This window comes from Balaenoptera acutorostrata, chromosome 15 (assembly GCF_949987535.1).
Source record: "Balaenoptera acutorostrata chromosome 15, mBalAcu1.1, whole genome shotgun sequence".
NCBI lineage: Eukaryota > Metazoa > Chordata > Mammalia > Artiodactyla > Balaenopteridae > Balaenoptera > Balaenoptera acutorostrata.
In genome coordinates, this window is record NC_080078.1 from 76,641,137 (window position 1) to 76,666,039 (window position 24,903).

Sequence of the window (24,903 nt, forward strand, 5' to 3'; positions counted from 1 at the left end):
CAGGGTACAGTCCCGTGCAGGGCGCGGAAAGGCTCTGCCGTTAAGAGAGGGGAGAAGGAAGCAGGGGGGTTGGGGAGGGGTGGAGGCGGGGCACAGAGACTGCAAGGACAAGAGGGGGGCGTGGCTGGCAGGAAGCCCCTCTTTCTGTCTGGATCCGGGTGTGGGGAGAAACGTGTCTTCTGTGGGTGCTGGTGGGAGTTGCTCACACTTTGCCCCATGGAAGCCCGAGTTTCTGCCTCTTGTTTGAACTTGGGTGAGATAAGCCAGTTCACCCCATACGTCACAGGACATCTCCCCACATCAGAGTCCCCTGGCTCCCAGGACTAAATTTTCCGCTTGGGAAGCCCCACCCGAGCACCACTGGGTGGCTCTAGGGCTGTGCCAGGAAACCTGTGGCTTTACTCTCAGACAGCTGGGGGAAGGCTGGGTGGGGAGGGGAGCAAGGAGGGGAGGCTGTCTCGGCCTCGGGTGGCAGCTCCCAAGCCCACCTCTTCGTATTTTCTTCACTTGGCAAGTCAACCTTGCGTGACAGAGGGTCTCCTTTCCCGAGCCCTTGGCTTCCCTGGGCAGCAGGTTTGTCCAACTTTCATTCCCAATCATGATGCTGATCCCTCACCTTCGGAAGCCTCTACAGCAGTTTGTGTTTAAAAGAGATTCACATCTCTAAGGAGCAATCATTTTACGAAGGGTGAGGGCTTTGGAGTCAGAAACACTGGGTTCAAGTTCCAGCTTTATACCTGCTAGCTGTGGGCAAACAATGCCTTTCTGCACCTCAGTTTCTGCATCTCGAAAATGGGCCCAATAACAGTCCCTTCTTCAGATGGTGACATGAGCACTTGACATGGACTTGCTAAGTGAATAAAGCATTTAACAAGGAGGCTGGTACTGAGGGAACCCACGATGGACACTGGCTCTTACTGTTATCAGGTGTTTGCTCGACTGACCTTCATAGCAACATTGCGAAGTGGACACCATGCCCATTTTACAGATGGGGAAACTGAGGCCACAAAACTAATAAGCAATTTATTCAGAGCTAGAGCTCAGGCCTTTGTGTTTTTTGTCTGGTTTCTCTTTTTTTTTTCCCCCCCCACAAACGAAAATATTAATGGGAGGAGTAGATGGTGGTTTACAGCAGGTCTCAACAAACCTTTTCTGTAAAAGGCCAGATGATAAATATTTGAGGCTTTGCGGGCCAGAAGTCTTAGTTACAATCACTCATTACTGCCATTAAAGCTCAAAAGCAGCAACTGCATAAATGAATGGGCACGTCTGGCTGCAGTAAAACTTTGTCCACGCACGCTAAAATTTGAATTTCATGTAATTTTCACGTGTCATGAAAATCGCTGTTCTTTTGATTTTTTTCAGTTAGGTAGAAATGTAAAAACCATTCTAAGCTCAAGGGTTGTAGCAAAACAGTTGGCAGGCTGGCCCATGGGCTGTAGTTTAGAGAATGGAGTTTGAAGCCAGATGGCCTGGGTTCGAACCCTGAACGAACCCCTTACTAGCTGTGTGGCCTGGTTACTTAGCCTCTCTGGGCCTCAGTTTCCTGATCTGGTGATTGGAAATAGTAACAGCAGACACCTCATAGGCTCTGGTGAGAAATGCATGGGTTAATTCGTGTACAACGATTCCAGCAGTAACTGGTGCGTGATACCCTCTAAAGGAGTGTTAGCCATTATTCCTCAGGAATCACAACGCCTGCATTTTCCTCGTGAAAATTAAAACAGTACAAACGAAGCTGAAGGTCCCTTTGATTTCTTCACATCCCCACTCCCAATCTTGGCCTCTTTTGTCCTCTACTGAGGAAGAAGTGTCTTTCCAGATGTGTTATTACATATGCTAGAGTATATTGCTTTATGCATCTTTTTACATTAATCCTACCACACCGTGTACATTCATTCATTCATCCAACACACAGCAGTGAACAAGACTAACGCACATTCCTGTCTTCATGAGCCTTGTATTCGAATGAGAGGACAATGAACACGTGAATCCATGATATATACAGGTCTGGTGCATCAGTGGTGATGGGGGTGTCCAGGGGGTTACCCTGTATACAGGGTGGTCTAAGAGGGTAACATCTGACTAGGGACCTGAAGGAGTCCCGCGACTTGCTTTTCCCACTCAGCCTTATGTCCTAAGCTTTTCTGATGGCTTTAGGCACAGATCTCCCTTGTCTTTTTCCAGACTCCTCCATGGTCATTCAGTCACTTCTCGCATTAGTGGGCTTTCTTGGTTGATTTCTTTCCATGACAAAGTTGCAGCCAACAGCTTGGCTATACCCCCTCTGCACACACGGAAGGCTTCTCCAGAACAGAGAGAGAGAGAGAAGTGCACATGCTGGGCTGAGGGGTGGGTGCACTCAGGTTCCTGGTGACCGCCATTTCTGCAGAGCCCCCCGGACTCACCTGGACCCTCCTCCATCTCCCGACCTGGTCACGCCTATCTCCCTTCCGCTGCCTTCTCCAGCCCTCTTCGACCATTAGTGCTGGCTCTACATCATTCTTTTCTCATCATTACTGCCTCTCTTTCCACTCTGCCATGAGGACCCCTTCGGTGGCATCCGCCCACGTTTGGGATTAGCGATGTGGGACAGAATCCTCAGAGGGCCTTTTGAGGGGCTCTTGGGAAGGGCTGCCACTTCCTCCCGACTTGGGCTTCCCGCCGAGGCCCCCAAGGTCAGTGTCAGCATGATGCTCTGACCTGACACAGGCCCTGGGCCTCCCAGAGTGTGGCGCTCCCGCTCCCCAGCTGGAAACTCCAAGCTCACTCCTGTCCCCTCCCGGTGCTCTGGCCCCTGCTGCCCACCGCTACCCTTGGGAGTTGAACTCTGGACCTGAGCCAGCTCTGACCCCACAGGGGCTCCCCGTCCCTCCGTTTCCAGGCCTCTGGTAACTGGGGCTCCAGGAATTCTCCCACCTTTGTCACAGGGGCTCCTCTCATTCACAGGTCGAGATGTATGGATGGTAGGAAATGGGGTGACAAAGCAGCCACGGCATGTCCCATCCTCAGCGCCAAGGGGACGGAGTATCCCTGGATAACTTCATTATTGGGCTGTGCTGAGGCCAGGCGTGCACGTGGTGAGGAATTTTAAAAAGGAGGGAGTGGATTTTTCTGGGTATTTGGAGAATCTGCCTGCACTGAGGCTGGGAGGAGAGAAAAGGTGTGTTCTGCATTGAGAGACTGTGCTTTGTATTTCCAAGGAGTCCAGCAGAGTTGCTAAATCCCCCCCAACCAGGACTCTGGAATCAATTCACTCGGGAGGTCCTGAAGGCAGGCCTACTATGTGCAGAGTGAGACACAGGGTCAGGGAGAGGGCACTGGCCAGGTGATGTCACGTGTGGTGTCTGCCACTTGGGGCCTGGACTGATCAGACTTATACTCAGGAAGGGGACACGTGGGCGGTGATTACCTATCAAAGGGGGGAGGGCTCCCCAGATGTGCTGGTGTTCCCAGAAGGGGAGTGGGATAGGGTGTGTTTTGGTTGTTGAGAATCTAGTCAGCCTCTTTCCAGTGGAAACTCTCCATTTTTATTTGGGGATCTATTCTCAGCTGATGTTCCAGGGTTGAGCTCAATGGTAGGGCTCCCGCGACCCCCTGCTCTGGATCAGGAGTGAGCACGTGATTTACAGCCCATCAGAACACTGCATTCCCCTGGCCACACTGGTTGGTTCAGGGACAGACATGTGACTGATCCAGAGCCAATGAAACTAGCTAGGAATCCTGGGAAGGAGACACCCATGCTTGCAGCTGGGCAGGAAGCTGAGAGGATGCAAGGATGGCTATATTGGTACCAGGAGAAGAGAGACAGACATACAGTCTGTGAATGAGGTCGAAGAGAAGAAAACAGAATATAAAGGAGTGAGAAACCACTGCCTAATCTAGCCATGTCTGATGCCATTACTGCTGGATCAGTTAAAAAGGCTAATATGTTTCCTCTTCAATTAAGCCATTTTGATTTGAGTTTTTGTTCATTTCTGCTCACAAACAACTGAAAGAGGCCAGTCTGATTCAAAAAAGGATAACTCCTATAGTTTAGAGTAATCCAGAAACGCTTCATGGAAGAGAAGACAGACAAAACTTGGATAAATTCAGGGCAGGGAAGCACTAGTAAAGGTTTTGAGATGGTTGTAATAACCGACAAGGCTGGTCTGGTTGAAACGGCTCATACTGGGGATGACAAAATAGGAGATTGGGCTGATGTGCTTGTGTGTGTGTATGTGTGTGTGTGTGTGTGTGTGTGTGTGTGTGTGCGCTTCTACACTGTGTGTGGTGTTCTGACTTTAATACAGGTGCCATCACTTCACAGTTTATAACACACCTCCACACACAAGACTACAAACTCCATAAGGACGTTACCTGGGTCTGTTTTTGTTCACCCTTAGATACCCAGCACCTGGCACATAGTAGGCTCTTAATAAATACTTGTTGAGGGAATAAAGGACTAATGTAATCAACTCCCACTAGTCCATTCACTTGATATGGTTGTTGTGACGATTAGATATATTGTACATAAAACACCCAGCATAGTGCCTGGACCATAGTAGGTGCTCAGTAAATAGAAATGCGCATTATTAAGATGCTAGGATGTACTCATTTTCCAGATTTGGGAATTGAGGCTCTTAGGAATAGGTAGCATATCCAACAGCACATAATATGTTCAGAGTCGGGCTTTGAACCCCCAGTCCACTGCACAGTCCCTGGTGGGCTATGGGCAGCAGAACAATACAATGGGCTGCAAATCCATGGGTCAGGTCTGGCCCTCAGGTGACCTTGATTCATGCAGGATTTTAGAAATGTCTGAATTAGCTGCCAATACTTAAAAATCAGACTTCACAGGAAAAAAATACACAAATTTGTGGCTTCTGTTGAAAAATCAGAAAACCTGGCCATCTCAGGCCCACAATGCTACGTGGGACGGACAGGCCTGATCTGAGAGTTTGCTGCCCCGTTTTAGACAGCTAAGTCCTCCACAGTCCCCACCACTCCATATTGTCTCACCTACTCCCAGCCTGCTCTCCTGTTTGCATGACTGACTGTTCCCTGGTGACTTCTGCCTCGGAGCCTTGTGTGGCTTTTTAGAGACAACTAGAGAGGGAGGCCGCAAGGAATCGTCATCAGAGAACCCTGGTTACGACAGTAAGTCAGGCCCAGGGCTAGTGGCAGGGGGAATGGGGAAGAGAAAGAGGTGGATTTGACAGACCGGAGAAATAATGTATCTGCTGTGGCGGGATGCCGGAGCTGATTCTGAAGATTTAGTTGGGGCAGGAATATTTGTTAGTCTCCAGATTTTTTTTTTTTAATGGTAAGTTTGGATGAACCATCAGCGTTAGTCTCTCCTCCTCCTTATCATCATCACCACCATCATCATCATTACCTAAGCCGGGGGTCAGGAGACTACCGCCCACTGGCCAGGTCAGGCCCCCTGCCTGTTTTTGTAAATAAAGTTTTATTGAAACACAGCCATGCTTATCTGTTTACATATCACCCATGGCTGCTTTTGCACTGGAAGGGTAGACTTGAGCAGTTGCAATAGAGACTATGGCTTGTAAAGTCTAAAATATTTAGTATTTGGCCCTTTACAGAGCAAGTTTGGTGTCCTGATCGGAACTAATATGTTCTGAATATTTACTATATATGCAATGGTCTCCTCTCATGCTCTACATGTATTAACTCATGTGATCTTCAAAAACATTTGTGGAAAAACCACAATGAAATACCACTATACCCCCAGCCAAATGGCTATAATAAAAAAGACAATACCTGTGTTGAGGAATGTGAAGCAACTGGAACGCTTAAACATTTCTGGCTGGGAGTGTAAAGTGGTTCAACCATGTAACACATCCTATATCCCAGCAATTCTACTCCCAGGTGTATAAGCCAAAGAAGTGGGTTCATATGTCTACCAAAAGCCATGTGTAAGGATGCTCATGGCAGCTTAGTTCATAACAGACCCAACCAGAGATAATCAAAATGTCCATCAGTCGTTGAATAGATGAATATCTGTCATCTATTTATACAAGAGAATACTACGTAGCAATGAAAAGGACACATGGCTGATACACACGACCATGTGGATGAATCTCACAGACGTGACGTTGAGTGAAACAAGCCAGATATAAAGAGCACATGTGATATGATCCCATTTATGTGAAGTTCTTGAACAGGCAAAACCAATCCATGGTGATAAAAGTCAAAATAAGAGGTGGTGGCAGTTTTGGCTGGAAAGGCGTAGGAGGGAACCTGCTGGGGGTTGGAAATGCTCCACAGCTTGACCTGGGTGGCACTTACACAGATGCACAGATGTGTGAAAATTCCCTGCAAATTCACTGAGGATCTATGCTCCTTACCTTATCTCAGTTCAACAAATCAGAACTAGAAAAAGTATGTCCTAGGGAACAAATAGATTAAGGTATAATCACACAATGGGATGCTATACAACAAGAATGAAGGATCTACACTCACACGTGACAACATGGGAATTTCAACAGAGTGTTAAGCAACAAAAGCTGGATACAGAATTAGTCTATAATGCTGGAAGTCTGAGTAACAGGTGTCCTTTTGGGAGGGGTGGTTGCTGGGAGCTACATAGGGGGAACTTCTTGACCTACGTGAGTGCTGGTTACATGTGTCTGCTCAGTTTTTGAAGATTCATTGAACTGTACACTCTATATGCACACTTTCTGTAAGAAAGTTCTGCTTTGGCAAAATGTTATAAAATAATACCCTCATATCACCTGGCACGTGTTAGAATGGTGAGCATCAAGAAGACAAGAGATAACAAGTGTTGCTGAGGATGTGGAGAAAAGGGAAACTTCGTGCACTGTTGGTAGAATGGAAATTGATGCAGCTACTACAGAAAACAGCATGGAGGTTCCTCAAAACATTAAAAATAGAGCTACCCTATGATCTAGGGATTCCACTTCTGGGTACTTATTCAAAGGAAATGAAAACTGGATCTTGCAGGGAGAGCTGCACTCTCATGTTTATTGCAGCATTAGTCTCAGAAGCCCGGATATGTAAACAGCCTAAGTGTCCTCAATGATGAATGGATAAAGAAGATGTGGTGTATATACACACCACACACCCCCCCCCCAACACACACACAATGGAACATTATTCCGTCCTGAGAAAGAAGGAAATCCTGCCATTTGCATCAACATGGACATACTTTGAGGACATTATGCTAAGTGACGTAAGTCAGAGAAAGACAAATACTGTGTGATATCACTTGTATATGGAATCCAAAAGAGCTGAACTCATAAAAACAGAAAGTAGAATGGGTGTTACCAGGGGCGGGGGGTGGGAGAAGTGGGGAGATGTTGTTTAAGGGGACAAACTTAACAACTAGTAAATAAGTAAGTCTTGGAGATCTAATGCACAGCATAGTGATTCTAGGCAACAGTATTGTATTATAAACATCAGACTTGCTAAGAGAGACTAGGTCTTAATTAGTCTCACCACAAAAAGGAAAAGATTATGCAACGTGATAAAGGTTTAGCTAACATGACAACGGCAATAACACTGCGTTATACACATGTATCGAATCAGCATGTTGTACGTGTTAAACTTACACAATGTTATATGTCAAATATACCTCAACTGAAAAAACCCAACACTCTTACATTGCCATTTGCAGCAACAGAGATAAACCTAGCATTACACTTAGTGAAGTAAGTCAGAGAGAGACAAATATGATGTGATATCACTTATATGTGGAATCTAAAAATAAAACAAATGAATCTAATACAAAACAGAAACAGACTCACAGACACAGAAAAACAAACTTATGGTTACCAAGGGGAACGGGATGGGGGGATGGGGGAGGGATAAATGAGGAGCACGGGGATTAACAAACACTGCACATAAAACAGATAAGCAACGAGGATTTACCGCATAGCACAGGGAATTATATGCAATACCTTGAAATAACCTATAATGGAAAGTAATCTGGAAAAATATAACTGAATCACTTTGCTGTACCCCTGAAACTAACACAATATTGTAAATCAACTATATTTCAATTTAAAAAAATGAAAAATAAAACAATACTCTTAGAAACAGAGACTATCGTTTGAGAAACGAGAAGACGGAAGCAGAGGATGTAAGTAAGCTGCTCAAGGTCACACACGTAAGTTAGTGTCGCCATCTGAGCCCAGGTAGTCGGGCTCCTGCGTCGTGACCCTCAGGGCCGAGCCCCACCGCCTCTCCCAGCCAGGAAGCGGCACTCACCTTGGAGTAGTCAAAGCCGTGCTTCTCCTTCACTCCGTTCCGACACAGTGTGTAGTTATAAAAGCGGGAGTTTTTAAGGAGGCCGACCCACTCCTTCCAGCCAGGCGGTACGTAGGAGCCGTTGTATTCATTAAGGTACTTCCCAAAGAAAGCTGGAGGGGGAGAAGGACCAGGAGGCCACATGAGCACACAGAGAGCAAAAGCCTTCTCTGTCCGTCACCCGACAGCAATTTCTAAACCATGGCAGGCCCAGAGCCCGGCGACAGCACTGCCCTCTGAGCCACGGAGCCCTTTGGCAGGCAAGTGCAGCCTATGACCCCCCCTTCTCAAATGTTTTCACGTGCAGAAAATAAAATATATAAGATTACAGAGAAAATCAATTATTTTGAAATACAGTTATCAAAATATTAGGAGAATTTGCCATATAGTAACGTGTCCTTAAAAAAAACGAAGATTAAACGCAAGACCTTGCAAGGAATGATCAGTTCAAAGTAGTGATGAGTGAGAATATTTGATTTCGCGACACCTACAGCAACTGCAACGGAATACTGAAACATCGGCGATTTCTACGATGACAACGGTATAGATTCTGCCGATGCACCGTGGTTAGGGGCCTACATTCAGAACTGAAGCAAATGCCAAGTGTCAGCTGTAGGTCAGTGAAAGCCAGAGCATCAATTTTTCCCACTCAAGTTTATGGACCCCCTTGGATTCTATCTACTACATGGTGTCTAGAAGGGCTAACATTTAACAAAATGGACCAAGGGCTTCCCTGGTGGCGCAGTGGTTGAGAATCTGCCTGCCAATTCAGGGGACACGGGTTCGAGCCCTGGTCTGGGAAGATCCCACATGCCGCGGAGCAGCTGGGCCCGTGAGCCACAACTACTGAGCCTGTGCGTCTGGAGCCTGCGCTCCGCAATAAGAGAGGCCACGATAGTGAGAGGCCCGCACACCGTGATGAAGAGTGGCCCCCGCTTGCCGCAACTAGAGGAAGCCCTCGCACAGAAACGAAGACCCAACACAGCCAAATAAATAAATAAATAAATAAATAAATAAATAAATAAATAAATAAATAAGAATTAAAGGGCTAATAATTAAAAATAAAAAAAAAAGGACCAAGACCGATTGTTGGTGGGGGCATGGGGCATCTGGAGCTTGCACACGCTGCCGGTGGACGTGCAGACAGATCCAGGCACGGTGGAAAACTGTTCGGCAGCGTCTGCTAAACTTGACCATAGTCACACCTTCTGACCCAGCATCCTGGGTATTTACCCAGCAGAAATGCATTCCTAGGTTCACCAAAAGTCACAGGCAGGACAGGCTCATAGCAGCTCTATTCACAATAGCAAATAACTAGAAACGAAACAGATGTCTACCCACACAAGAATGGAGAAATACACCGCATGTCTGTATACCCGAATATGACACAGAAATAAGAAGGACTAGTGCCACGTTCACTAACACGAACGCATCACAACAACCAAACAGTGTTAAGAGGAATAAAGCAGATATAAAAGTATCACTGTATGATCCCATTTACATGAAGTTCAAAAACAGGCAAAAGGAATCTATGGTTTTGAGAAGAAAAGCCGTGGTTATTGCTGGACGTGGGGGAAAGGGGGATGGAAGGGGCACGGGACTTCTCGGGTGATAATGGTCTTGTTCCATTTCTTGCTGGAACACGGGTGGTTCCGTTGGTGAAACTCCACGGAGCTGGGCATTTAGAGCAGTGAAAGTGCACGTCTCTGCAGGCGTGCTTCACACCACCAGCAAAGCTTACTTAAAAAAAGAATCACCCTAATTCATCTGGACGGGGATACACCCCCGAACTTTCTGTGGGTGGTGAGGTAACACAAGATCTTTGCGATACTTTTTTGTTCTTTTTCTTCTCCTCAATGAGCAAGTGTGATTTTTAATAATTATAACCTCTAAAGCCATTTTTTTTTTTTTTTTTACTTGATTTTATTTATTTATTTATTTATTTTTGGCTGTGTTGGGTCTTCGGTTCGTGCGAGGGCTTTCTCCAGTTGCGGCAAGCGGGGGCCACTCTTCATCGCGGTGCGGGGACCGCTCTTCATCGCGGTGCGCGGGCCTTTCTCTATCGCGGTCCCTCCCGTCGCGGGGCACAGGCTCCAGACGCGCAGGCTCAGCAATTGTGGCCCACGGGCCCAGCTGCTCCGTGGCATGTGGGATCTTCCCAGACCAGGGCTCGAACCCGTGTCCCCTGCATTAGCAGGCAGACTCCCAACCACTGCGCCACCAGGGAAGCCCTAAAGCCATTTTTTAGCAATGGAAAAATCTGTGAAAGTTTTTCTAGAGACAGAGGCGCTAGGCCAGCCCTCTCTTCCAGATGAGGACACTGGGGCTCCGAGACACTCAGAGAACCACTGCCGAGAGAGCGGGGCTACGGAAGGGATTGGAAGAGATCCCGCAAGCAGAGTGCTTAGCGCCATTCCTGGCAAAAAGTGAGAGTCTAGTGGGTGTCAATTCAGAGCCCAAGATGAGAAGAGACAGACAGGGGAGGTGAACATGCACAGAGGAAGGAGGAGTGGGCCAGGGTTGCTATGACGCCAGCAGAGGTAAGATGGGTCCTTCCACTTAGAACCTTCTAGAAAGCATGAAGGGCTGCTTGAGACCTGTTGGTCCAGAGAAGAGAGGCTTGGGCCAGGAGAGGCTGCCATGGAGCCGGAGCCCTCTATGGGGTTTTCCTGGAGACCCGGCAGATGGCTGGCACTGCCCAGGGGTGGGAAGACCCCTCAGACCCCAAGCAGCCAGATTCCAGAATCCCCCAGGCTCTAGGCAAAGGCAAACATTTCCATGAAATCCTCCCCTGGCACACAGGACCAGGAAGTGAGTGCTCCTGACGGAGGAGCTGATGAACTGCTTCCTAGAAGGATGTGGGCATGAGGAGGAGGTAAAAATAGGAAGGGAAGACCCCCAGCAGCCTCGGGGGAAGGCCCAGGGTGGAGCCTCCCTTCACGTGGTAGGACAGTGCAAAATAAACGGAAAGGAGCCCTGGGCAGCAGGGGAGCTGGGAAACCGGCTGCCCCGGCTCTGAGTCCTGGGTAACATCCAATATTTACAGAGTGAAACATAATCAGGTGATGGGTGCCCAGTTCAACAGCAACTGCATGTCCTGGCTGGGTGCTAGGGCATCAAGGATGGAAATGCCGGCTGGAGGTAAGAGGCAGCATAAAAGCATCAGGTAAGCTGAAGGCTTGAGCCTCTTTCTCTAGAACGTGGCACAGACACTTGCTCCATCTGCCCCCGTAAAGCAGTGGCTCTCAGCCAGAGGCAGTTTTGCCCCTTAGACACTTGGCAGTGTCTGCAGACATTTTAGGTTTGTCACAACTTGGGGAAGAGGATGCATCTAGCGGGCAGAGGCCCGGGAGAATGCTAAGCATGCGACAGCGCTCAGGACAGCCTCCACTACAGAGAATCATACGGCACAAAACGTCAATACCCTGGAGTTGAGAAAAACCCTGATTTAAGTAACTCCACCTGGCCCTCAGCATCTCCTTCCCATCAGTAAAAGAACCACATTGTAAGAGCTGAGAAGGCCCCTGGAGACCAAGCACAGTCCAGGAAACAAGATCTACCAAACCTCAATAACCTTACTCCCCACTTCTGATGCTTCTTTCCATAGGTAGGGAGCTCTACTCTGATAACACGCCTAGCCTCTTCCCTTCTCTCCTGTTCTGCCTTGGGGAAGACTGACACAGCAGGGGTAGCAAACCTTTCCTGTAAAGGCCCAGAGAGTAAATATTTTAGGCTTCATAGGCCAGACAGCCTCTATTGCAACTATTCAACTCTGCTGTTGCGGGAAACAGTCACAGACAATCCATAGACAAATGGGTGTGGCTGTGTTTCAATAAAACTTTATTTATAAAGGCAGATGGAGGGCCGGATCTGGCTCATGGGCTGCAGTTTGCTGACCCTTAGCATATGTGTCTGGTGAGTTTGGTGGGACAAATTGGACACACGTAACCCAATCCTTCCGTTGCCTTCCTGTGGGGAGTGATCTACCCTCAGGCACTGCTAGTTCAAAGGGGCTTGGCTCAGTGAGAAGTCTGTCTGACTCTGGAGTTTAGCATCAGGAAGCCCAAATGCCCTCAGAAGGAAGCCAGATCCTCAAACTTGGCCTTTATCAGATTCCTCAAAGTACTATTTTGGCTTCCATCTGCTGACTCCATAATTTTATTTCTCATTTGGTTCAAAACTTCAACAAGGAAGAAGGTGATCTTAATAAGCATCCCCTCAAAGCTCCCCAACATTTTCTCATGATAAATAATATTGGTGGTGGTGTAAACGTTTTCTTTTGAAACAACTGAAGTAAAAAGGTAAAACAATCGAGAGAAAAATATTAATAATAGAATCAGTGTCCCAGGCATGTAAAGATCAATATATCCATTTAACAACTATTTATTAAACACCTAAGGTATGCCAGGAGCTGTTCTAGTCACTGGAAACACAGCAGTAAAGAAGACCCTCAGGATCCCTGACTTCATGGGGCTCACATTCTAGGGAGGAGGACTGTGACAAATAAAGATGGTGGTGTTGGTGACAACAGTGATGAAGAAAATAAAGGATGATGATGCAACAAAGTGGCCAGAGATGGACCACATGAGGTACCACTGGGCTGGGTAGTCAGGGTTGAGGAACGATGAGAATGAGTCAGAGGGAATATGGGAATATAAGGAAAACTTCTCCAGGCCGAAAGAACAGCAAGTGCAAAGGTCCTGAGGCAGGAACAAGCTTGGGGGCACACATCCCCTGAAATATTACATGCCAGATTTTTCATTTTGTGTGCATTTTCCTGGAAACACAGCTTTTGACACATTTTGAAGGGAAGACAGGACCACAAGTCATTTCAGAAGCACAGAACTTCACTCTCTTGGTTTGCAGAAGAGTGAACGAAAGCCCAGAGAAGGAGGCTCACTGAATCCCCCACTGGGGGAACAAGGTTCCCTCCCAGGTCTCTCCAGTCCCCAGCTCATGATCCTACTGGTTTGTCCCTGAAGATCTGGGCTAAGGTCTTTCTGATGAATGTGCAACTTGAAATGCTAAAGGCCTAAATTCTTGGCCCTGCTGGTGGGATAGATATTTCTTGGGGGTGGGAGGTGGGGTGACTTTGGAAGCCCACCCCTGCCTATTATTGTCCAATGCCATGGGTGTCAACACATCCGGAGCTGCTTCCTCTGCTAGAATCTTTTCTTTCACATCTCCCTCCTCTTTCTAACCCCCAATACTTCAAAACTCCAGAGTTTATTATTCAGCCTCCACAAGGCCCTAAAAAACAGGGCTTCAGTCAAAGGCTTTTAGTGCCAAATTAGATTTTGCTCTCATTTGATTAGATTTCACCAAGGCAGTTTTTAAAATGGTTACTCTGGCACCAGTTGTGGTGGGAGAAGCAAATTAGCATGGGCCCTGGGGCCCTGGGGCACCGGGACTGGGAGATACAGGCAGGAGAATGAGCTGGAATTAAAATCAAGATTAAAAATACAGCCCATGTCATGGTTGGAGCCTGGAGTCGCTGAGCCTTCGCTGCTGGGATGGTATAAAGGAAGAGTAAATTGGGGGCTGCTGCGGGGGTGTAACAACTTGGCAGGCAGATTAAGAGGAATTAAATGCCAGGCCAGGAAAGACCACTGACAATGTGCTGGCTGATGGCTGCCCCTAGGATGCAGGGCTGGCATCAACTGAAGGACAGAGCACTTACTGGCTCCTGTGTACCAGGCACTGGGTAGAAATTTACACCTGGCAACAGAGACTTTTGTTCTGCCTGCCTGGTCCTGACTATGATTCTTTGGGTACCACCGCTTCCTTATGTAAGTATGCATGGCTGCTCTTAACTCCTGACTCCAGGGCTGCATGCATAATCTCAGCCTGACCATCAGAGCTCTACATTCCTCTGGCTACTGCCATTGGTTCAGGGATAGTCATGTGACCCAAGCTGGGCCAATGAGAGTCAGCCCTGGGATTTTAGGGAGCTACTGGGAAGAAGTTTTTCTTTCATGGGGCTTGAAGCTGGTGGGATATAAGTTTGAACCTGCTGGCAGCCATCTTGCCACCAAGAAGGGGGGAGTCTGTTTGAAGGTGAAGCAACATGGAAGAAAGCAGCAGAGGTGAGTGATGGAGACATGGAGAGAGAGAGAGGTGGAAAGAGAGAGAAATATGCTGGTTTGAGTCCCTGTGTCCACTCTTACCTGAAGCCACCTTTAATGCTAGCATTTTCAGTTACAGTGTTTCCCAATTTTAGGGGACATTGGACAATGGGGACATTTTTAGTTGTCACAACCAGCATCAAGTGGGTAGAAGCAAGGGATGCTGGTAAGCATCCTATAATGCACAGGATGGCTCCCCAGGAAAAAGAATTATCTGGCCCAAGACGTCAGTAGTGCCAAGGGTGAGAAACCCTGAGTTATGTAAACCAATAAATCCCACCACTCCACTTATGTTGTTATTTTGTTTGCTAAATTCACTTTGGGTTGAGGTCTTTCACCTGCAATTAAAAGACCCAAGGAGAAGACAGTGAGATGCTCAGCGTAGAGCAGGGTTTTGGCAAACCAGATCTGGCCCGCCACCTGTTTTTGTAAATAGTTTCACTGGAACACAGCCACGCCCACTTGTTTACGTGCCTTTATGGCTGCTTGCACACTACAATGGCAGAGTTGGGTAGCTGCAACAGAGACCATGTGGCTGCAAGTCCCAAATATTTACTATCTGGCCCTTTGCAGGAAAAGTTTTCTCACCCTGGGTGTAGAGCAAAATTCCCTGCATGGGGTGAAGGATCCCTCTGGGATCTGAAACACGCCTGTGGTGACCTGGAGTGGTGATGCCAGTGCAGCAGAAGTAGACTCTGAACTGGGCCAGGGTGGTGTGGGCTCCAGAGTGCAAAGGAGTGACACAACAAGGGGGATGGCCATGACAACAGAACAGGAGCCGCCAGTTACAGGCTGTCCTCGCCCGTGCACGGTCCTGATATGCACAAATGTCAGTTTCTACACTTTGGTTGAATAATACCAGTCTCCCACAGCATGGTTCAAATTTGGCTATGGCAGCATACTAACTGTAGTTGCATGAAGTACAAATTTCACTACTAGCTCCTCTGTCCACAAATCACAGATGCTCTGTCCACAATTTACACAGATGTGTAAATAACAGATGCTCATTACGATCAGTCACATCACCTCTTGCGAGGTCTATCAGTGACTGGTCACTGCCCACCTGTTATTCAGTTCAGGTGCAGACAGCAACGCAAGTAGTTGTGTTGTCTCCCTGTCTCCCAGTGATAAACCTACAAGACATTTTACAAAAGTGAATTATCAAAAGGAGACAGCTGGCCACCAGAGGCGAAAGTGCAGCAAAGAAATGAAAAGTTTGAACGCTGAAATTGAAACTTGAGTTGAATGCTAATGGAGTCATAGAGGAGGTGGAGCTGACTGTGGGAATGTTGACACTCACTGTTTGGGAAACTCTAGACAAGTGGCTGAATGAACTTAGCCAAAGGCGAACTTAATCATCGATGTAAATGAGGAAAAGTGGTTGTGATGACAAGGAGGAAGATATCCCAGGGGAAGGGATGTTAAAGGGACTCTTGGAGGTATTTTGCAACACTGAAAGCTGTGCGATCTTGAGTAGGTTGTTTAATCTCTCCATGCCTCAGTTTCTCCATTTATAAAATGGGGATAACAACAGTATCTACCTCCTGGGGTGGTCGTGAGAACTAATATATGCATATTGCTTAGAAACGGCACATGACAAGTGCCCACTAAGTGTTATAGTTTCATTAGCACCAATGCATCCCCCTTTTTGGCCAACTTCTTGCTCCGTTAATACCATGTCTAGTGGAAGCCCTGCAGAGACAGATGTCAGAATCCAGCCTCTCCCCCTCCCCACACAGAGGGGATTCTCATCCCCCAAGTCCTGCCCTATCGATCTCTCCTGGTCCTGCAGGCCCGGGCAGGCAGCTCTTGTCGGAAAGCTGAGCGCCTGCTTCCCCTCCTGACTGCTGCTTTCTTCATTTGTCTGAGTTTAAGTGCTGCTGGGGAACCATTCAGAGTCTGATGGGAGAACCAGACCCTTCTGTTATCTCTCCTAGCCCTGATTCTAACTGAAATTGCCTCGTAATGATTGCATTTGTGGTCTGTAAAAACTGTGTCTTGCGGCGACCGGAGACTGATATTAGCTGGCAGTAAACCTGGCACAGGAGGGCAGACGGAGCCATCACTTTGGATACGGGGGAGATGGAGGGTTTCGGCAGCTGGAGTAAAACAGGCATCCCGGGTCATTCTCTGTGCTGGACAGCGGGTCAGATCGGGCCAGGGTGGGGGGCACTATTGTTTTGCACCTCCAGGCAGTAATTCCCTTTAGTCTGGGTGGTGACTGTATCACATGGGAGGTGGTACAGGAGAGCAGCCAGGCGTGCCAAACCGTCTGGTCTGCTACCTCCTAACACTCACCCCAGGCAAGTGACTTCACCCCTCTGTGCCTCAGGGGACAAGGATGATAGTACGCCACTGCCTGCTGTCACGTGGAGTGGAGGACCCAACATGCGCACGGAACAGAAAAGTGTACCTGGCAAGTGGCGGTGAGCGGCACTGACAGCACCTCCACCTTTGGGACCCTCCCCTCCCCCACTGTGGGACATCTGGATGGAACTGTCAACAGGCCTGTTTCGAGGACACTGGCGTCTCCGAGCACACATTCATCCCACACTATCTTCACCCACGTCCTACATTAGAGAGAATCGATAAATAACTGAGTCAAAATATTCCGGAATGGACTGGTTGATCATGCTACATTTCACTATTTATATCCAAATATAAACATTTCATTAAATATCTACTCATTTTGAATGGGTAGCTTCCCCCGTAATTTGGAGCCAATATACCAATATATACACACATGCATGAATACTCATGTGTGAGCACATGCACATGCGCGCGCACACACACACACACACACTCCCTCTCTCTCCCTCCCTCTCTCTTTCAGGTGACCCCTGAAAAGCCATAGCCACTACACCCCTGGTTCCTCTTAAATACAAAGGTTCCAAGTGTCCATCAAGGTGTCCTTCCCCACCCAAGGGGCAGGTGTATGTCTGAACTTGGCCAATCAGACTCTGCCCTGGGACTTTGAATCTTGAGCTAGGAGACTCAAAAGTGGAAGAAAGGGTTGGATTTCTGTAACACTCCTCATGAGACAGTTGCTCAAAACCTGCAATCTGAATCCTCAGATCCAGTGTGTGGGAATCCAAATGAAAGAGGCAAGGCCATCAGGATGATGTAGTCCCCAAAGAGAAACGTGTCTTGCTCCTCCATCCTCATTTCTTTGCGTACAGAGGAAATGGCCTCCACCTGGACTTGGTGCCTCCCCTTTTGTCCCCATAACCCAGACCCCACCCCCAAATGGCCAGAAGGACCCTTCTGAACCCAACACCCTTCTTGTCATTCCCCTTCAGTGACTCCCTGCCTGTCCTGCTACCTCCGCCCGCATCTCCCATCACTCACCTCTCTGCTCACTGTTCTGGCCACTCCCAGCCTCTTGTTCCTTAAAACGTTCCAAACTCACTGCCATCTCAGGGCATTTGCACCTGCTCTTCCCTCGGCCTTGGACACTTGCCTTCTCCCTTCTCACATGGACTGGCTCCTTCTCATTGTGACATCTCAGATTAGATGTCACCTCTTCTGAGAAGGTGTCTCTGATCACCTTGCCTAAGGCCACCCAGCCCTCTCACCAGGCTATTTATCTTCTCCATAGCACTCAGCACTCTCTGAAATTATCCTGTAGGTGTGTTTGTTTTCCTGTTTGTCATCATTTCCCCAAGGATGTTGGGTCCACAAGGCAGGGGCCTTTTCTGGGTGCTGTAGCCCCAGCCCAGTACCTGGCTAAGAGGGGGCACACACTGATAGCTGCTGACAGGGTGCCTGGGTCGATGGACTTTAGGAAGGCACACAGGTAGGACAGTGCAAGACTGCCCCTGTCCAGTGTCTTAAGCCTCACACCCTCCCTGGGAGGGCAGGAGGGCTGGAGAAGTGGCAGCCAAATGTTTTATTAGAAGGGATTTCTATCACAACATCTGCAGGAGGGAATGCTACACGTTGGAAAAAGGCCACATGGAGGTGGTAGAGATGTCAGTCCGAAGCCTGTCTGTGTGCAAAGCACAGGGAACACGTATCAGACCAACTGGGGCGATCTGCAACCCCAGTGGACACTGGCGATGTCTGGAGTCTTTTCTGTTTGTCACAACTAGGGAAGGGGGGTGCTACTGGCATCTAGTGGGTAGAGGCCAGGGATGCTGCTAAACACCGTCCAGGGCATGGGACAGCCCCACAGCAAAGAATGATCTGACTTCAAAGCATCAGTGGTGCCGAGGTCAAGAAACTCTGTGCTGGGTATACAGTTTCAAAAGTTACGTGGGTCTCTGGTGATGGAGACGGGGGTGTGGTGTGGCTTTGAGGAACTTGGGTTCCAGAATCTGGAGGGCCAGGGTTTGAGCCCTGCCTCCTTGGGCAGATGAGTGTTCCTCTCTGAGCCTCAGTGACTTCATCTATAAAATGGGGTCACAGCGAATGAGATCATGTTTGTCAAAGGGTAAGAACTCCAAAAAAAGGAACTGTGAGTTCCCAAAATATAGCCCGCTTTCCTTTACGGGGGCAGGGTGTGTGTGTGTGTGTGATGAGAACTCAGGTCTCCAGAGAAATGAAAATGGTTGTTAGAAACCAGATTCGAGGGCATCTTGGAAAATGACAAGGCTCCTTGGAGACTCCAGTAATGAGCTCAGGGAAGGATGTTTACACTGCACAAAGAAACCGGCTGAGCATGACACACATCTATTAGCAGAGATGGGTCAGAGCCCGGAGCCGAGCCAATGACAATAAACAATGTTTGCCAAAGTGATTCGGAAAGGTCAGTGAAAAATGAAGTAGAACGCTGGAAAAGTCCATCTTTCCCAGGATAAACCACCCCGTTTCACAGGCAAGGAGTTTGGGAAAACACAAAGGGGTCTTCACCCTCCATGACCTCTTCCAAATTCCAGTTGGCCCCTGCCTCTTTCACACATTTTGCCATTTTTTAATTAAATATTTATTGAACATCTACTATATACCAGGTACTGTTCTGTCTTAGGGGTGAAATGGTGAACAAGACAGACAAACTTTCCAGTTCCAGATTATTTCACGTTTATCCATCTCCCAGTGAGATGATAACATTTGGCCATTTTTATGGATCGTTTGGATGGTTAACAAAACTTAATCTTTTCCTTCAGATCAATTCATTTGATGCCAAACAGGCATTTCAAACTGGACTTTTGATTGGTTCCCCTAAAGTTGCTTCTCTCCCCACAGTCTGGTAAATGCCAGCTGCTCAGGCCACACACCCCAAAGGGGTCTTCAGTTGCCCTCTCCCCCTCATTGATATATATATTGATGATACATCACAGTAGTTCCATGTTCAGAACAGACTCAGGACTGAGCACCTCCTACATCTCATTGGGACCAACATGGTCCAAGCCCCTGCCTTCTCTCGCTTGGACCTTGCTGGGGCCTCCTCCCTGGTCCTGATGCTTCCCTGCCCCAAGCTCTAAGCTCCAGCCTCCCATCCAACCTCCACAGTCACCAGAAGGATTCTGTTAAGTCACAGATCAAGCCCAAATTCAAACCCTTCAATGGCTACGTGTCACACTTGAACTAAGATCCAGAGTCCTTGTCGTGTCCCACAAGATCCCACGTGATCTGTCTCCTGCTCCCTCCTGGACCTCGTCTCCCCGCTTTGCCCATTCTGTTCCCGCCGCAGTGGCCTCCTTCTGTCCTCCCAGCCCCTGAGGCTCGTTTCTGCCTCAGGGCCTTTGCCCCTGCTGTTCCCGCTGAAGGAAGCATCTTCCTCAGACACCTGCATGGACCACTTCCTCACCTTTCCCAGGTATTTGCTCAAATGTTACCTTATTGGGTTACATCCCTAAGCATCCTATTAAAATGGCCTCTCCCCACCCCTGGCTCTCCCTCTTCTGACTTTGTTTCTCCACAATATTTAGCACCACCTGACAAATTTGTCTTGTGGCTTTTCCCACCTGCCTGCCCAATTGGAACACCTGCTCCATGAGGGCAGGGGTTTCTGCCTGCCTTGTTCCCACTGTATATCTACATCTAGGACACAGCCCAGCAAGCAGAAGTTCTCAATAGATATTTGTGGGATAAATGATGAAATGATGGAACCAACGAATGCCCAGGTGATGGGAGGCCTGTGGGAATCCTGTCCAACTGAGGGACTAGCAGATTCCTGTCGCCCAGCACCCAGGGTGCACCATCTTAGAGCAGAAGAGCAGGTGGAATTGTTAAATTGTCATCTTTCTATTTGATTTTGTGGCGTCTGGTGGGCTGAATCGGGATCTCTTCCATCCACATGGGGCAGGGCTTCCCTGTGTGTGGGGGTCCTGCACAACTGAAGAAGGGCCCCAGAAAAATGACAAATAACATACAAGGGAACTCCCATAAGGTTAACAGCTGATTTCTCAGCAGAACCTCTACAAGCCAGAAGGGAGTGGCATGATATACTTAAAGTGATGAAAGGGAAGAAACTACAAACAAGATTACTCTACCCGGCAAGGATCTCATTTAGATTTGATGGAGAAATCAAAAGCTTTACAGACAAGCAAAAGCTAAGAGAATTCAGCACCACCAAACCAGCTCTACAACGAATGCTAAAGGAACTTCTCTAAGTGGGAAACACAAGAGAAGAAAAGGACCTACAAAAACAAACCCAAAACAATTAAGAAAATGGTCATAAGAACATACATATCAATAATTACCTTAAACGTGAATGGATTAAATGCTCCAACCAGAAGACACAGGCTTGCTGAATGGATACAAAAACAAGACCCATATATATGCTGTCTACAAGAGACCCACTTCAGACCTAGGGACACATACAGACTGAAAGTGAGGGGATAGAAAAAGATATTCCATGCAAATGGAAATCAAAAGAAAGCTGGAGTAGTTATACTCATATCAGATAAAATAGACTTTAAAATAAAGAATGTTACAAGAGACAAGGAAGGACACTACATAATGATCAAGGGATCAATCCAAGAAGAAGATATAACAATTATAAATATATATGCACCCAACATAGGAGCACCTCAATACATAAGGCAACTGCTAACAGCTATAAAAGAGGAAATCGACAGTAACACAATAATAGAGGGGGACTTTAACACCTCACTTACACCAATGGACAGATCATCCAAAATGAAAATAAATAAGGAAACAGAAGCTTTAAATGACACAATAGACCAGATAGATTTAATTGATATTTATAGGACATTCCATCCAAAAACAGCAGATTACACTTTCTTCTCAAGTGCACATGGAACATTCTCCAGGATAGATCACATCTTGGGTCACAAATCAAGCCTCAGTAAATTTAAGAAAATTGAAATCAGGGCTTCCCTGGTGGCGCAGTGGTTGAGAATCTGCCTGCCAATGCAGGGGACACAGGTTCGAGCCCTGGTCTGGGAAGATCCCACATGCCGTGGAGCAACTGGGCCCGGGAGCCACAATTACTGAGCCTGCGCGTCTGGAGCCTGTGCTCCGCAACAAGAGAGGCCGCGATAGTGAGAGGCCCGTGCACTGCCATGAAGAGTGGCCCCTGCTTGCTGCAACTACAGAAAGCCCTCGCACAGAAACGCAGACCCAACACAGCCAAAAATAAATAAATTAATTAAAAAAAAAAAAAAGAAAATTGAAATCATATCAAGCATTTTTTCTGACCACAACACTATGAGATTAGAAATGAATTACAGGGAAAAAAACGTAAAAAACACAAACACATGGAGGCTAAACAATACATTACTAAATAACCAAGAGATCACTGAAGAAATCAAAGAGGAAATCAAAAAATACCTAGAGACAAATGACAATGAAAACATGACGATCCAAAACCTATGGGATGCAGCAAAAGCAGTTCTAAGAGTGAAGTTTATACCTATACAAGCCTACCTAAAGAAACAAGAAAAATCTCAAGTAAACAATCTAACCTTGCACCTAAAGGAACTAGAGAAAGAAGAACAAACAAAACCCAAAGTTAGCAGAAGGAAAGAAATCATAAAGATCAGAGCGGAAATAAATGAAATAGAAACAAAGAAAACAATAGCAAAGATCAATAAAACTAAAAGCTGGTTCTTTGAGAAGATAATCAAAATTGATAAGCCATTAGCCAGACTCATCAAGAAAAAGAGGGAGAGGACTCAAATCAATAAAATTAGAAATGAAAAAGGAGAAGTTACAACAGACACTGCAGAAATACAAACCATCCTAAGAGACTACTACAAGCAACTCTATGCCAATAAAATGGACAACCTAGAAGAAATGGACAAATTCTTACAAAGGTATAACATTCCAAGACTGAAACAGGAAGAAACAGAAAATATGAACAGACCAATCACAAGCAATGAAATTGAAACTGTGATTAAAAATCTTCCAACAAACAAAAGTCCAGGACCAGATGGCTTCACAGGTGAATTCTATCAAACATTTAGAGAAGAGCTAACACCCATCCTTCTCAAACTCTTCCAAAAAATTGCAGAGGAAGGAACACTCCCAAACTCATTCTATGAGGCCACCATCACCCTGATATCAAAACCAGACAAGGATACTACAAAAAAAGAAAATTACAGACCAATATCACTGATGAATATACATGCAAAAATCCTCAACAAAATACTAGCTAACAGAATCCAACAACACATTAAAAGGATCATACACCATGATTAAGTGGGATTTATCCCAGGGATGCAAGGATTCTTCAATATACGCAAATCAATCAGCATGATACACCATATTAACAAATTGAAGGAGAAAAACCATATGATCATCTCAATAGATGCAGAAAAAGCTTCTGACAAAATTCAACACCCATTTATGATAAAAACCCTCCAGAAAGTGGGCATAGAGGGAACCTACCTCAACATAATAAAGGCCATATATGACAGACCCACAGCAAACATCATTCTCAATGGTGAAAAACTGAAAGCATTTCCTCTAAGATCAGGAACAAGACAAGGATGTCCACTCTCACCACGATTATTCAACATAGTTTTGGAAGTCCTAGCCACGGCAATCAGAGAAGAAAAAGAAATAAAAGGAATACAAATTGGAAAAGAAGAAGTAAAACTGTCACTGTTCGCAGATGACATGATACTACACATAGAGAATCCTAAAAATGCCACCAGAAAACTACTAGCGCTAATCAATGAATTTGGTAAAGTTGCAGGATACAAAATTAATGCACAGAAATCTCTTGCATTCCTATACACTAATGATGAAAAACCTGAAAGAGAAATTATGGAAACACTCCCATTTACCATTGCAACAAAAAGAATAAAATACCTAGGAATAAACCTACCTAGGGAGACAAAAGACCTGTATGCAGAAAACTATAAGACACTGATGAAAGAAATTAAAGATGATACCAACAGATGGAGAGATATACCATGTTCTTGGACTGGAAGAATCAACATTGTGAAAATGACTATACTACCCAAAGCAATCTACAGATTCAATGCAATCCCTATCAAATTACCAATGGCATTTTTTACGGAACTAGAACAAATCATCTTAAAATTTGTATGGAGACACAAAAGACCCCGAATAGCCAAAGCAGTCTTGAGGGAAAAAAACAGAGCTGGAGGAATCAGACTCCCTGACTTCAGACTATACTACAAAGCTACAGTAATCAAGACAATATGGTACTGGCACAAAAACAGAAACATAGATCAATGGAACAAGATAGAAAGCCCAGAGATAAACCTATGCACCTATGGTCAACTAATCTATGACAAAGGAGGCAAAGATATACAATGGAGAAAAGACAGTCTCTTCAATAAGTGGTGCTGGGAAAACTGGACAGCTACATGTAAAAGAATGAAATTGGAATACTCCCTAACACCATACACAAAAATAAACTCAAAATGGATTAGAGACCTAAATGTAAGACCGGACACTATAAAACTCTTAGAGGAAAACATAGGAAGAACACTCTTTGACATAAGTCACAGCAAGATCTTTTTTGATCCACCTCCTAGAGTAATGGAAATAGAAACAAAAATAAACAAATGGGACCTAATGAAACTTAAAAGCTTTTGCACAGCAAAGGAAACCATAAACAAGACGAAAAGACAACCCTCAGAATGGGAGAAAATATTTGCAAACGAATCAACGGACAAAGGATTAATCTCCAAAATATATAAACAGCTCATTCACCTCAATATTAAAGAAACAAACAACCCAATCCAAAAATGGGCAGAAGACCTAAACAGACATTTCTCCAAAGAAGACATACAGATGGCCAAGAAGCACATGAAAAGATGCTCAACATCACTAATTATTAGAGAAGTGCAAATCCAAACTACAATGAGGTATCACCTCACACCAGTTAGAATGGGCATCATCAGAAAATCTACAAACAACAAATGCTGGAGAGGGTGTGGAGAAAAGGGAACCCTCTTGCACTGTTGGTGGGAATGTAAATTGATACAGCCACTATGGAGAACAATATGGAGGTTCCTTAAAAAACTAAAAATAGAATTACCATATGATCCAGCAATCCCACTACTAGGCATATACCCAGAGAAAACCGTAATTCAAAAAGACACATGCACCCCAATGTTCATTG

General features: G+C 46.3%; 1 protein-coding gene across 4 annotated transcripts in view; it reads right to left on the reverse strand.

Moving 5' to 3' along the window:
- Nucleotides 1-24,903, reverse strand: part of SULF2 (sulfatase 2) — a 144,855-nt gene that overhangs the window by 43,035 nt on the left and 76,917 nt on the right. For all 4 annotated transcript variants that reach the window (XM_007185341.3, XM_057528754.1, XM_057528756.1 and 1 more), the window contains exon 4: nt 8,233-8,384. In XM_007185341.3, coding sequence (XP_007185403.2) covers nt 8,233-8,384 — 152 coding nt within the window. The remainder of the gene's footprint in view (nt 1-8,232; nt 8,385-24,903) is intronic.